Source organism: Anthonomus grandis, chromosome 11 (genome assembly GCF_022605725.1).
Source record: "Anthonomus grandis grandis chromosome 11, icAntGran1.3, whole genome shotgun sequence".
NCBI lineage: Eukaryota > Metazoa > Arthropoda > Insecta > Coleoptera > Curculionidae > Anthonomus > Anthonomus grandis.
Genome location: NC_065556.1, coordinates 2,556,445 through 2,570,586, shown reverse-complemented (window position 1 = coordinate 2,570,586; position 14,142 = coordinate 2,556,445). Strand labels below are relative to the sequence as shown.

The following is a 14,142-nucleotide window of genomic DNA, read 5'->3' as shown; positions in this document are numbered from 1 at the left end:
ACTTCCAAGAATCGTGGAACCAACGTTCGAAGAAAAATCTTCAAGTTTCAAAATCCACCTTGACGACATCAGATTGGACGAACTTCATGCTGTAAAACATCAAATTTTGCAAAATCCGCCCTTTCACCTAATCGAACAACAATCAATAATTGGAAGCCCTAGTTTATGGACGATATTTATTTATTTATTGTTAATATTTGTAACTAGTTATTTCTGCTACAAGAAGTTCCTGTATACCAGATGTTCGAAAAGATCGACCAATCCAGAAGCTGCCAATGTTGGAGATGTTCAACTTCCACCCTAGCCCATGAAGTTGAATTTTAGGAGGGAGGAGTTATGTGACGAGCCACCCTGTACAACCATGGAAGCCACTAGCTGCTGACCCTGCATTTTATTACAACAAAACTGTTTCATTATTTATTATCGAGTTAGTCAATTGAAGTCGCTAAGACAATTAGCATGTAATTTGTATTAATTAATTTTCAAATAGAATAATATTTTTTAAAAAGGCGTTTTGGTTGTTAAGATAGTTAAATCGCGTTCCTCGCTTTCGGGCGTCAGTAAGTTCCAACAACTTGTGTCAACGGGTCGCCGCGTGTGATATTATAAGGATACAACGAACAAAAACGTAAGTATTGTTAGTATTTATAATTGTATTTTTAATTTATAGCTGCAGATATTTTGGTTAAAATTTATATTTTGTGATTTCAATAGTTTATAAGATTAAGTTTAGCCGACATAATTTAAATAAAATTACATAATATTTCGTCATGAATAGGTAATAAGGCCTATAAAAATAAGCTATAGGCCTTATTTACCCTCCATGTAGGCCTTATTATCCTCATGACAAATTAATGTTTTTTTTAACATATTATTAAACTTCTAAACTATTCTCGTTTTATTTTCAGTGATTTTTAACATCATGCCTCCTAAAAGGGCACCTTGGTGCGAGGAGGACTTAATATCAGCAGTTCGATCTCTTCAACGCGATACTCTGAGTACATATGGGGTTGCGGCAAGGTTTAATATTCCCCAGAAGAACCATTTGAAATCATGTTCAGAATGGAATCCTAATAAAAAGACTATGTCGTAAATCTATTTTAAAAGAAGAACAAGAAGCTGATCTCGTCAAAAGAATAATAAGATTTAGTGAAATAGGTCTACCTGTGACTCCACGGATCCTTCGTCGATTGGTATTCAGATTCTGTGAAGATAATAAAATTGCTCATTAATTTAATACAACTTAAAAACTTGCTGGTAAAGACTGGCTAAAGGCTTTTATGAAGAGAAATCCTGTAATTTCTAAAAGAAAAGCACAGTTTATGAATCCAGCTAGGGCTTAAAAACTTAATAAATTTATAGTTAATGATAATTTTTCAAAAATATTAATCACCCTGAAATAGTTTATAGTATGGATGAAAAAGGATGCCGCTCTACTATTTACCACCAGCCAACCGTTTTAGCTATAAGAAAGGGGTAAAACGTGTTCACTTTCAATCGTCAGAACATGCAGAGAGTGTGACAATTGCAGGATGTGTCAATGCCCTTGGAATACCAATACCTCCTATGATTATTTTTAAAGGAAAGAGGCTAAAGCCAGAATTACATGATAATTTGCCACCAGGAACTCTAGTGAAAAAAACAAGTAAAGGCTACATAACTAACGAACTTTTTAAAGAATTCCTCAAGCACTTAGCCCGATACAAAAGTCCAGGAAATTGCCTCTTAGTTTTTGATGTTGCAGCTTATCATCTTGATTTGTCAATTGTTGATGTTGGAGACTCACTTAATATAGATCTCTACTGTTTGCCATCGAATACAACACTTGAGCTTCAACCCCTCGACAAATCTGTATATCGTTCATTTGAGCATCATTGGGATAATGAGGTATTATTATTCTTGGATCAGAATCCTAACAAAAAGCTGACCAAATCACGTTTTAACATCATACTTTCAAATGTTTGGTCTAAATGCATGACACATAGTAATATTATAAACGGTTTTAAGGCTACTGGTCTGTTTTCATTAAATCCCGTGGTAATTCCAGAAACAGCATTTGCTCCTTCAATTCTCTTAGACGTACCGGCACCGGATGATACCAACAAAGAAAATAGGCGTCCACCTGAATCTCCTCAACCTGGTCCGTCTGGAATGGCATCCAATAAGTCTGGAAAATTTTCCTATTCCAATGTTTACTCTTCCGACTCGGATTCGACTGATGACCATATCCCTCTTGCTAAATTAAAGAGACGAACAAAACCAGTCACTTCTTTTAATGAGCTTTTGCCAACACCAGTAAAAACTAATGAAAAATCTAAAAAAAAAATCGAAAAAAAGATCGAAAAAAAGCTCTAAGCTACAAAGGAACTCCAGTCACTAGAGATCTTTTTACCGAGGAGAACAAAAGTCGTGCCAAATTGAATAAAGATATTGAAAGCTCCAGGGAAAAAATAAGTACCGAATGGTATTGCCATGGATGTGAGGAAGACAGGCAGGCCGATATGAGGCAGTGCAGCAAATGTCTTAAATGGTACCATGAGGAATGTGTTGGCTTAACAGTCAATGACATGGATGATTTTGAGTGTCCCGATGGCTGCTAAACTTCGCCCAATTAACGATGTGCCATTTTTATGTATAGGCTTTATTAAGCCACTATCGGATAATAAGGCCGATTTGCGTTATTTTTCTTAATATTTATTTTTTGTTTTCTTGTTTTTTTAGAGACTATTTTTTTAAGTTTGTTAAAATTAATATGACCTTATATGCACTTTGGTGTATTAAACTAAATATTAACATTACAGTCTTTCACTTTATTTAATTTTTTTCTTAGATAGGCCTTACTCCCCTCAAGTACCTTACATATAAATGAGAATTCGATTTTTTGACCTTTTCCTATATAATTGCATCATGAACTAACAATTATTAACACAGTTACATATATAGGATTATAATATTCCATTTTAATCTAGAGTTCAGTATTTTAAGTTGAAATGCAAAAAAAGTTTCAGATAACTATCAGGAACAAAGGGTGTCAAAGAATGAGTGTCGAAACGTTCACCTTGAATTTATTGTACAAAAGTTATTTTGAAAAATTATTTGATTTTTTATACTGAATTTAAGGTAAGCATAATTTAAAAAAAAATATGTATCTATATTATAGGTTGCAATTTCTAAGTGGCGGATCATATGAAGGTCAAATTTAAAGTTAAAATACGCCTTATTTTTAAATTGACCTTACACAAGGGTCTCCAGGTTAAATTAATTTCACAATCATGCTTTGACCCCCTATAACTTTAAAATTAAAAATTAGTCTTTCCTGACATATTCGTTTATTTCATTTGTATTATGTTAACAGCTGTTTACTTATTATTGTCTTTGTTATTATTTCTCGTGATCGATCTGCTCCCATTTATTTATAATATAAATAAATAAATAAATGACTTACCAATAACGGTCAGATGAATAAAATGGCTTAGGTGAGGAGTGGATGACACTTGACATTCATAAACTCCGGAATCTCGATGCTGTGGATATTTAATTTGTAAGGTCCAATCTTCGGAGTGAGGCTGGTGAATCGCTCTAAACCTCTGATCGCTGGTGTAGGTGTACCTTCCAACAGTTAGGAGGTGGACGTCTCGATGTCGCACCCATGACACCTGAGGAGACATCTGAAATCAGTTTGGAAAAGCTTTGTGCGTGCGCTGATAAGCTTAGGGACAAAAAATGGAGGTGAAAGTGATGTTTGATAAGCAAGTACAAGATTTTCCTTTCTAAGTTGCATAATTTACTTTAAAAACATAAGCAATACATCTCTTATAGTGTGGTCAGATTTCAGTATCTACTTTGATAATAAAAACAATAACTATATGTGCATTAGGTTTATCATTTTACCGTTGAAGTCTATTAAAATATAAGAGGTGGGCTGCACATTTCTAAATCGACTTTAGGTCAGCAGTAAGGTAATTTCTTTGAAGCAGATCGTACTTGGTAAAAGACCTTGCCAACATTATTCTCAGCGATATTTAATTCAAGAAAAATACAATTGGAATGCTTGTACTTAGAAATGTGAATAAACATCGAGAGTACTCGCCGATGCTCCAGACTATTTTGTGGCATGAGGGTTCAAAGAAATCTCACTTTAATGGATCGGTTTTGTGGAGTCTTCAAGTGAAAATGTCTGAAACCATATACCTCAAACCGATTATACGAGTGTTTGGATTTCCAATTTAAAAGCCGGCTAATAACCGACCAATAAGACAATTTCTTATAGGCCAACTTTAACCCTAACAAAAACATAATTTATTATACTTCTTGGAAACCCTCATACGATTATTTAATGTATCTGGGATTTATTTTTGGCTATTAAGAGGGGTAAAAATAGAAGTCAGTTGCTCTCACAGAACACAAAGAGTTGTGATTGTTCACTGTTGAGAATTAGTCTGAAAATCCTTGGTTTGTTTTCTGTGGTTGCTCTTTGCCTTTCATAATATTGGTTACGTCTCGTTCTTATTTTTTATTCTGACTGAAATCGGTTGACACTTGATCTTCGTTATTTCCTTAAATATTCAGTATTAATATAACTAGTAAGCAGTTTAAGTGAAAAAGTGTTTTATTGGTCCTTCATTGAGAAAAAATAAGATTTGAGAGTTTGGGACATTTCTATAAGGACAAACTTAATAGTAACCAGAACCAGCAATATATTGAATCAAGGAAGACTACTTAAATTTCCCGATTAATGATAAGCAATCCTTGAGTCCTCCTTGCGACAATCGCCTTTGATGAAAATTAATATCCATTTTTTTATCATGGCTCTCTACATCACCGAACCTTGTTTGAGAATTTTTTGGCCATACTAAAAAAGAGACTAGTTCAGAAGCTCAGCTGTGATACATGTTTTAAAATAATTTAATTTTAGATGGCTAAGCAATGTCAAAATGTTAATATGTGGTTTATTGCAAAATACCATTCGTGAATGGGGATCGGTAAAGTTAAAGGGACGTCTAAAAACCGATTTTTTTTGAAAATTCTTACATAGAATGTTGAGTGTGGTCAAAATATTGATGAAAAAGTGAGGATGATTGGAAAAAATACAAAATTTTGGAAATTATAAAGGTTTTTCTACATACGTTAAATACGTAATTATTGCCAACTTGCACAAGGTTTTTTTAGCTCTTGATTTTGCTATAGTTAAAAAATATATATATTGGGGCAATTTAAAGTTATTATTGTAAATTTATATAATTTTTTATCGCTTTGTACCCCTTTTAATTACATATTTTGTAATTTACACACAAGAAAAATAAAACAACAACCTTATTGACAAAAATGGCAGTGGCTTCACTACGTCCCCGGTAGTATTTTTTGGTTTTGCCTGGAACACTTTTTAGTTGGATGGGTTGGCTGTGGACTCAATTTTAGATAATAAAGGCATAATATAGTTAGATTTTACATTACATGAATAAAACACATTTATCAGGTGTTAAAAAATAGGTATTATTTATTTAAATTATTTGATATTTTATGTAATTTTACATATAATAAATATACATTTAAAAAAAAACCTAAATTTAAGATATTTAATTATTAATAGGTAAATCATAACGATGAGGTTTAATGTACATTAACTTATAGTGAAAATAATAAATATCTTTAAATTCATTATAGGCATTAGGAATAGGAATAAAGCATAGGAATTATAGGAAATAATTATACTAGGAATAATTATACAAACACTGTTTGTGATTATAATTCCCATTTTCTAACTATTATCCCATTCCCTAAGTAGGGCTCAAACGACTACCTAACCCACTATTTAGCGCCAACCCAAGGTTCCAATCCCTTTTTGCAATCCCAACTCCACATGTGCGCCAACCACTCAGTCCGATTTTACATATTTGATATTCCTGATTTGCGTGTGGAAATTTGTGTTTATCACCTAAAGAAGTGATGTAAATTCTTCTAAGTTGCAGAATTTTGTTACTTAAGGCTTTAAATTTAAATTCAACAATGTATGTAAAAATTTTCAAAAAAAAATCGTTTTTTAGACGTCCCTTTAACTTTAACAGACCTCCGCGTGTGTTCAGTGGCGTGCGATTTGATTTTACACGAACAAAAAATGTATTAACGCAGAATTAAGTGAAAATAAACTTTAATTTGACCCTTAAAATATATATATATATAATATACAAAATATGCTGTTTTTATCATTCAGTTTCACTGTCACTACCATCAGTATTATTATCAGTTTGAAGGTCGCTATCACTTGATTCAGCAGCATTGTCTAAAGTTATTACTAATATTTCAATTTCCTCCATCATATAGTCTGTCCGTCAATATTTCTCCTCGATGTGGATAACGTGTTGGCAAATTTTTTCCCAATCCGAACGGGTAACAGAATTTATTGCATCATCCAATACTTCCCTTAATTTAGTGAGGCTCAGGTCTCCAGAGGTATTTCGACATCGTATATGGCGCTTAACTTGAGCCCAAGCCAGTTCAATTGGGTTAAGCTCACACATATATGGTGGTGTCCTTAACGGCGTATGCCCATGTTGCCGTATTATATTATCAATGACATAATTTTTTTTTTCATTAGGAGGCTTATGCATTTGCATCAAATCATAAAGCTCATATTTTCTTGCCGACGGATCATGAGTTATTCCTAAAAAAAAAACAATTTTTGTACAAAATGAAATAAAATTATGACAGTGAGACTACCGAACTAGTTTTATACTGCTCTGCATGAGTTAAATAATTAAGAAATAACCGTACCTTTTTCTCTTAAACAATTTTTGCTAATTTTTCAGAAAAGCGAATGAAAATAAAGTGTGAATTAATTTCTGTACGTAAAACTTCAATCAAAAATTAAAATATCTTAGAAGCAATATTTAGAAATGCGCATGCGTATGCAATAAATCATTATAATATGTATTTTTTACAGTATGCAATAGGTAACTAAAGATATTTACCTTTTTTTAGATAACCAATCAATCATATGCTGCTTAAGCGAAGATTTCGTAGGGGTCTTGTCTTTTTACACCGAGTGATATGGGGCATTATCTAAAACGATTATGCTGTTTGCAGGTGTATTAGGTAGCAGCTTTTCTGTAAGCCATTTGGTAAAATTAGTTTGGTTCATTTGGCCATAATAATCACCAGAGGTTTGTCCCGCTTTAAATACTAAAGAAGCATTTTCCAAAAATCCATTGTTTGATCGCGCAACAATAAGACGCCCTGTAAATAAATGTATAAAATAAACATATTTTAGCATCACAAAGTTATTTTTTCATCATTATTAAAGTTATGTTCACCAACTTACCAGTTGATCTAATGTTACTCGGAACTCCAAATTTATCAGAACTTTGCCAACATTTTCCTACGGTCAGATCGTTATCCACCCACGTTTCATCCATATAAAATAAATATTGCGGTTCTCTTGGCGATATTTCCTAATAGCATGGATATATTTGTACCTCCAATGCAAAATGTGGGGTTTTTCCATTAATATTTTCCTTTTATTTTGACATTTTCGCCAAAAAAATCTATTAGCCTTTAAAATTTTTCGAAGTGTTTCTGTAGAGAAAGGAAAATGGGCACCATCAGCATTAAGTTAATTTTTAATTTTTTTTAAAGTTGGGACTTGTTTTAGCTCTACATAAAATTGTTGTACTATGCTCCTAATCACACCAACGTCTACTTCAAAATTCGTGAGAACAGATGAGCGGATGCGGTGGTTATCGGAAATTATTATACTACGCTGTTCATCTTCTTTTCTAATTCTTTTTATCGAACTTTCATTAACCCCAGTGTACATGGAAGCTCGGCTTAATTTCCGTTTTAAAGGTAATTTAAAATAATTTGTAGAAGCCTCTTTATCGCAAACTCTATAGACATTAGCGATTACTTCTCGCGCCTGACCATTCAAATGCTTTCCTTTTATTTATTTTATTGCTTTATTCATTTTAATCTCTAAATGAAAAATCTTAAAATTTTTTAGCAAACAACGAGGATAACAACTAATATAACATCAACAATAAAACATTAACATCAACAAAAAACCAGAAAAATAACAATCACGATAACCATAAAAAAAACAAATTATTTAACACGCGCTATCTAAACCAACTTCTGCTTAAAAAGAGTGCCGCCGCTGTTCACCGTCTAACGACGTGATGACGCGCCCCAGCTCTGGCCGTTGCCATTGGGAAACCTCCGTCCACAGAACACAAATATAGAGAAATGTGTGTTGCCTAATGAACAGACAGAAATTCTGTTGACAGCTTTATTGACGTTGTTGACACAGACGGGGGCATCCATCTTGGGTGGCGTGTGGCGGGAAATTTAAGCTTGATCTATTGCCTGGTATTTAAATTTCAAGTAATTTGCAGTTGCATTACAAAGTTGATGCGTTAACTGACGAGTGATAAGATATATTTAAATAGAATTTTATTTTAATTAAAAAAAAACAATATACTATTATTTTAGAAATACCCACATTTAATTAAAATCGTTAATTTTAAATGTTGAGAAAAAATTAAAATATTGCATCTCAGACATCCCTCATCACTTTAATCAAGAATTAACACATCAAATAAAATTTTATTTAATTTAAATTTGGTTCTCAAGACATTGCTTATTTAAGATATTTAGCTATAGATACTTACCAAGAATTATAAATTGGCCCGATAGATATGGGACTAAATTTGAAATAAAAAAAAAAACAAAGCTAAATTGTCTTTTCAATATTTTATTTTAAGATGAATTAAAATAAATTTAACAAAGGATTTTAAAATGCATAAAAAAGTTACAATATATTCTAAATGAAATACTGCAAACTGTAAGTATGGTATTAATAACACCTTTTATGTAAAAAATAGAATTGTTGCAGGTATAAAGCATATTTTAACTGAAAATCCTAATTTCTGGAGTTTCAGAAAAAAATTACCTGCTTTTTTTGTTTCCATAAGTATAAAACATGATAAGAAATATGTAACAAACATACCTAAATAAAAAATTAAACATATATATTTTTTAACCATCTATACAACTGCAATAAAATAATATATATCCACAAATTATGGAAAACAAAATATAAGCTCTTATAAAGACAGAAACTGAACCTATCTCTTGAAATAAATCTGGCTTTTCATTGTAAATAAGTTAATTAATAATGACTAGATATAACACAAATACATATGTACGAGTTAATATGCATGTTTTTTTCCATTTTATTTTTTTAGTATAAGCAAATAAAAACAAAATATAACTTTTGATTAGTCACAATAGGGTAAAGATGTCACAAGTCAGTGGGGTTGTCTCCAGTAAGTATGCAACATGAAACATAAGAAAACAGATTAAGACAGTGTATTGTGTATACAATATTATATATTCTATCGGGTTAAAATTAAATCTCCTAAAAGTATTTCATCCTAATGATCCAAAATACATAAGTTTTCATTATTAGTAAGTATTGATTATCACATTAGTTATGATTACAATTATTAAGGTTCTAAATAATACCATAAAGGATTTGATATTAGTCCATAATTTTACTTTAAGCTAATAATATGAATTTAATTATGGGTCAGTAAAAATAAAATAGGACTGTAAAAAGCATAGCATTTACTTTCAAAATGTCTCAGGTAATTTAGGTATTTTAAAAAATAAGATATTACATACTAAAATCTTAGCTAAAAAGTTTAAAAACAAAATTATTCTGATTGTGTAGGTGTAGGATTATGAGTATTAAATGAGGATATTCAGGATTTTTATATTGTCAAATATTTTTCTGTTTTTTAGAATGACCAATACTTAAAGATTGTTGTTGTGGTTTTGAAGTTGGCTTTTGATTTTATACTTTAAATATTTATAAACCAACCAAAACTTTTTCTCTAAATTGACTAAATGACCATGGCTATCCATCCATAAATGTGTAGAAACTTAATTAAGGTGGATTAAGTCGATTAGGGAAATCAGTTTTTGAGAAGTATATGTCAATCTGTTTTCGTTAAATTGAACAAATAGGTATTGTACTCTATGTGAATATCATTTCTACTTAAGAACCAGAAAAGTGTTTGGAGCAAACATTTTTAGTCGGACTTACATGACAGACAAGATTTTTGTAAGGATGGATTCAATGGCAATTAAAAAAATTTATGATTTCTGTGACTGTCTGGGCAATTCCTCATATATCAACTAGTGAATAAAGAATATTTGTATGAATATCTTAATCTAGATGAAGACAAGGAAAAGGAAATACTTCATATTTTCCCGGTGAAGGTTCAAGAATTAAAACTGAATTGTAAAAAAAAAGTTAAATTGAGAACAGTGACATAGATATGTCCAAAATGGGATTAAATCTATAATTATATCCTGAAAAATGACAATACATCCAAGATACACCTAAACATTATTAGAAAACACTTAGGTACCTATGTCATAATTGAAATTTACCTGTCTCCTGCTCTATGTAGTTGCACGATGATTCGATGTTGGCACGTTTGTAAAATAATGTATCAACCCAGAACTCAAAAAAACTACAAAAAGCTATAAAATTACTTAAAAACTTTAAATTGGAAGAAAATCATGAGGCTTGGCGTCAAAAATTAGACAATCAGAATCAATCGGCCATCTTGGGTGGCAGACTATTCCGCCCCGCCACATTCAACCTTCATACCGGTGCCTCCGTCCAAAATGTTCGCTTGCTCACAAATCAACCAATCACAAAAATGCGAGAGTGGCCAGATGACGCCCGTTAATATTCCTTGGATCTGAATTTTAACATGTTGCCAATAGTATTGATTTTTAATTATTTTTTTGAATTTATCAAATTTCATATAATGGTTTTACATTATTTCAATTGCAGAATATATTTTTGTTGTCTTTCTGATTTATTATTTCAGAGTTAAAGATTTTAAGGATTGTAAGTGTAATGGAATGACATGTAATTGTATTATTAATTTTAACTTCTTGAATCTTCCAGAATCGAAGATTTCCATATTAAAAAATAATATGACAACGTTGCTAAAATAATAGCTGCACCTTATAAATTCCTTTGATAGGCCAGCTTAAAATTGTTCAATATTAATTTTCTTTTGACGCGATTTGGTTTTTATATTACTGTTCTTTGTTTTACTGCTATTACTATTATTAACGAAGGTATAACTGTTAAAAAGCAAAAAACTTAACAAGCTCTCAACTGGACTTTCAACCAACAAACTCCCATCTTAAAGTTTTTCAACTTTGAAGCCTGCTCTCTTGTATTAATTCCGCAAGAATACAGTTCTTGGCGGGCGATGGCGTAATTCTCGTAAACTTGGATTTCGCTAACGAATCTCTCGTCCCTTTTATTTCTATTGCTTTGTTAAAATTTCCACACCAACACGGTTCTCATCATGCCTTGCCGCTTTTCAGTTAAAAGCTATTATTTCGGGCTACCTATGTAGAAAATGGACTTTTAAAAATGTATTTGATAAAAACAGGTCAGCTGATTAAGATATAAGAGGCTAACAGTAAAGTTTTTGACTGATAGTTAGTTTTAAGTTTAAGGCTTTATGCATGGTTACGCAAGAACAGTCTGAGCACTGATTTTGATCGTCGTTACTAAAAGGTACACGTGGAGTAACAGGCCGTTCAGTAACAGGTAGACTACATGCAAACTTTCTCATCTGTGTCAACTATAATTTATGAACATTTTTAAATTTTTGTCATCGGCAGCATAGCGGTGATTTGAATTTATATAATTAATAAGAAAAGTAATTTATGTACATAGGACTGGTCCAATTCTATAGTTACCTCCCGGTTATCTTATACCAACTCTACGTCATCCTTGATGTGAATACAGACCGGCTGAAGTAAAAAACTAATCACACCTATTAAGAATATCTTTAGTATATCAAATTACGATATTAGAACAAAGTTTCAATTTAGTACTAAATTATTACCGACTGATAATCACTTCGCCATAATAACATAATTCAAACATGAGGATGGCGCCAAAAGTTTTTTCCTTTACCAAAAAAATACTTTCTCCGCACTAAATCATCGCAAGGTCCATAAAAACCTTTCCAATCCCATTACCGCAACAACCCTTAAGTGATCCTCGATAGAAAACTACTATAGGAAAAATCCCGGGGAAAAATAATTAAGTAATTTCCGGCCGGTCTATCCGAAAATATGACGGGACCCGGATGAGAGCAAAAGATTGATGACACGAACAAGCCGGGATTGTCTTCAAATTGATGGCTATTTTCGATCCGCCGAAAGAAAATGACCAACGGGTAGAGCTTTATCTTACTATATGTGACATAAAAAATCGTCCTTTCTCTATTTTTTATGTTATATAATAGTGGGATTTATGATGTGTTATAAGTGAAGCTGTAGGGCTATAAGTGACGTAATATTTATACTGGAGAGGCTTAATAAAGTCTCATAAAATTTTTAAGGATTTTTAGGTGGAGAAGGAACCCCACTTCTTACTTTCCTTTAAAAAAATGTGACCAAAAGGTTTTGGTTGGAGAAAGATTTTACTAGTCGTTATTTGTTACGAGTTATTTGAACACGGCCATCATATACTCAGTCGTCATCTTTTATTATTAATTATTTCTGCAGTAAGTTAGACGATACATATTGAGTGCACTCAGTGTGCAATATGTGTATCAGATCATGAGGGTGTTTGTGCCAAACTCCCAGATGCGTTGAAAATTGAGGAGTGTCTTTTCAAAAGGGGATATTCACATTTTTGGGTTTTGTTATACTAAGTCTTGAATCCGTTTATCTGTGCTAAAATTCATATTTTGACCATCATAAACCGAAAGAAAATGTGATATATCCTTAGTAAATTACATTGAAAAAATTGCGTTCTTTTCAAAAGGGGATTTACTATTTTGATTTTTCTCAAAAGGTAAAAGTTAACATAAATTAATATTTACATTTCATTTTTTACATGTTTGGTTTAAATTTTATTATACTTTAAACTAATTATGTAAAAAGGAACAGATTATATTTAATAAGGGGCTTATAGGTCCTACGTTCTAGGCAGTGCGGTCTTGCATTCCAACTGTCATTTACGTATCTATAATATTGCAGTCAGAGGCACGATACTGTGCTCTTAGCCACTCTGTAAATTAATAATAAAGTGAGAATGTGAGGTTATAGTTAGTGTGATAATGATTTCATTGTTTTTTGGTTAATTTGCTTATAAAATCAATAATATTAATATGAATATTAATAATTATAATAATGACGAATTTCTTAATTTAATTAAACAAATAAATAAAGATGTATTTTTTTCTGAATCCATATGTAATGTTTTTAAAATATGTACGACAAAAAAAAGCGACAAGTTATTTCAGGCTGTTATTCAATTAGATAGAGCGACATATGACAGGATCATAAAGGTGGGCACTGTTTTTGTGGGATATGATGCGTGCTCTGTATTTGATGGTGTTGAAGTAAATCGCTGCTTTAACTGTAATGAATTTAACCATTCTTCAAAAAATTTCATTAAAACTCAAATTTGTCCCAGATGTAGTGAAAATCACTCAGTAAAAGAATGCAAATCTTCCACATTAAAATGTTCTAATTGTGTTCATAATTCTCATAATCGTGGCAACACTGTCAAATCGGATCATGCTGCTTGGGATATATCGGTCTGTTCGGTTTTCAAGAATGCGTGTGCAAAACTAGGGGCAAATATTCTCGGCCAATAGCAATTAATCGATAATTTCATAGGTCAAGGTGCTGCTTCTGTACCTGCCCATCTAACGATTTTGAACTATGCTCCTGCATTGACCCCGCCCGTATTGATGGCGCCTACTGCGAGCAACCAAAATTATTAAACTGCTTCGAGTACCGGACTTAGTAAGCGCTTTTTGGTCTATTATCAGAACGTACGTGGCTTGAGAACAAAGACTGCAGATTTATTAAATAGCACCTCTGCGTGTTGGTATGATCTAATGGCGCTTACTGAGACATGGCTCGATTCGTCAATATCTGATGGTGAGGTGGTTGCGGCTGTGTACAATGTCTTTCGAGCCGATAGAGATTTTCTAAATACTGGAAAATCACGAGGTGGGGGCTGTCTGATAGCCGTTAATAAAAAGTTTAAACTATAGATGTAAATCAAAGTGTTGATCTTGAGCC

General features: G+C 32.1%; 1 protein-coding gene across 1 annotated transcript in view; it reads right to left on the bottom strand.

Moving 5' to 3' along the window:
* The window catches only part of LOC126742041 (kin of IRRE-like protein 3), a 419,654-nt gene that overhangs the window by 304,899 nt on the left and 100,613 nt on the right, over nt 1–14,142 (bottom strand). The window contains exon 2 of the mRNA XM_050448568.1: nt 3,446–3,668. Coding sequence (XP_050304525.1) covers nt 3,446–3,668 — 223 coding nt within the window. The remainder of the gene's footprint in view (nt 1–3,445; nt 3,669–14,142) is intronic.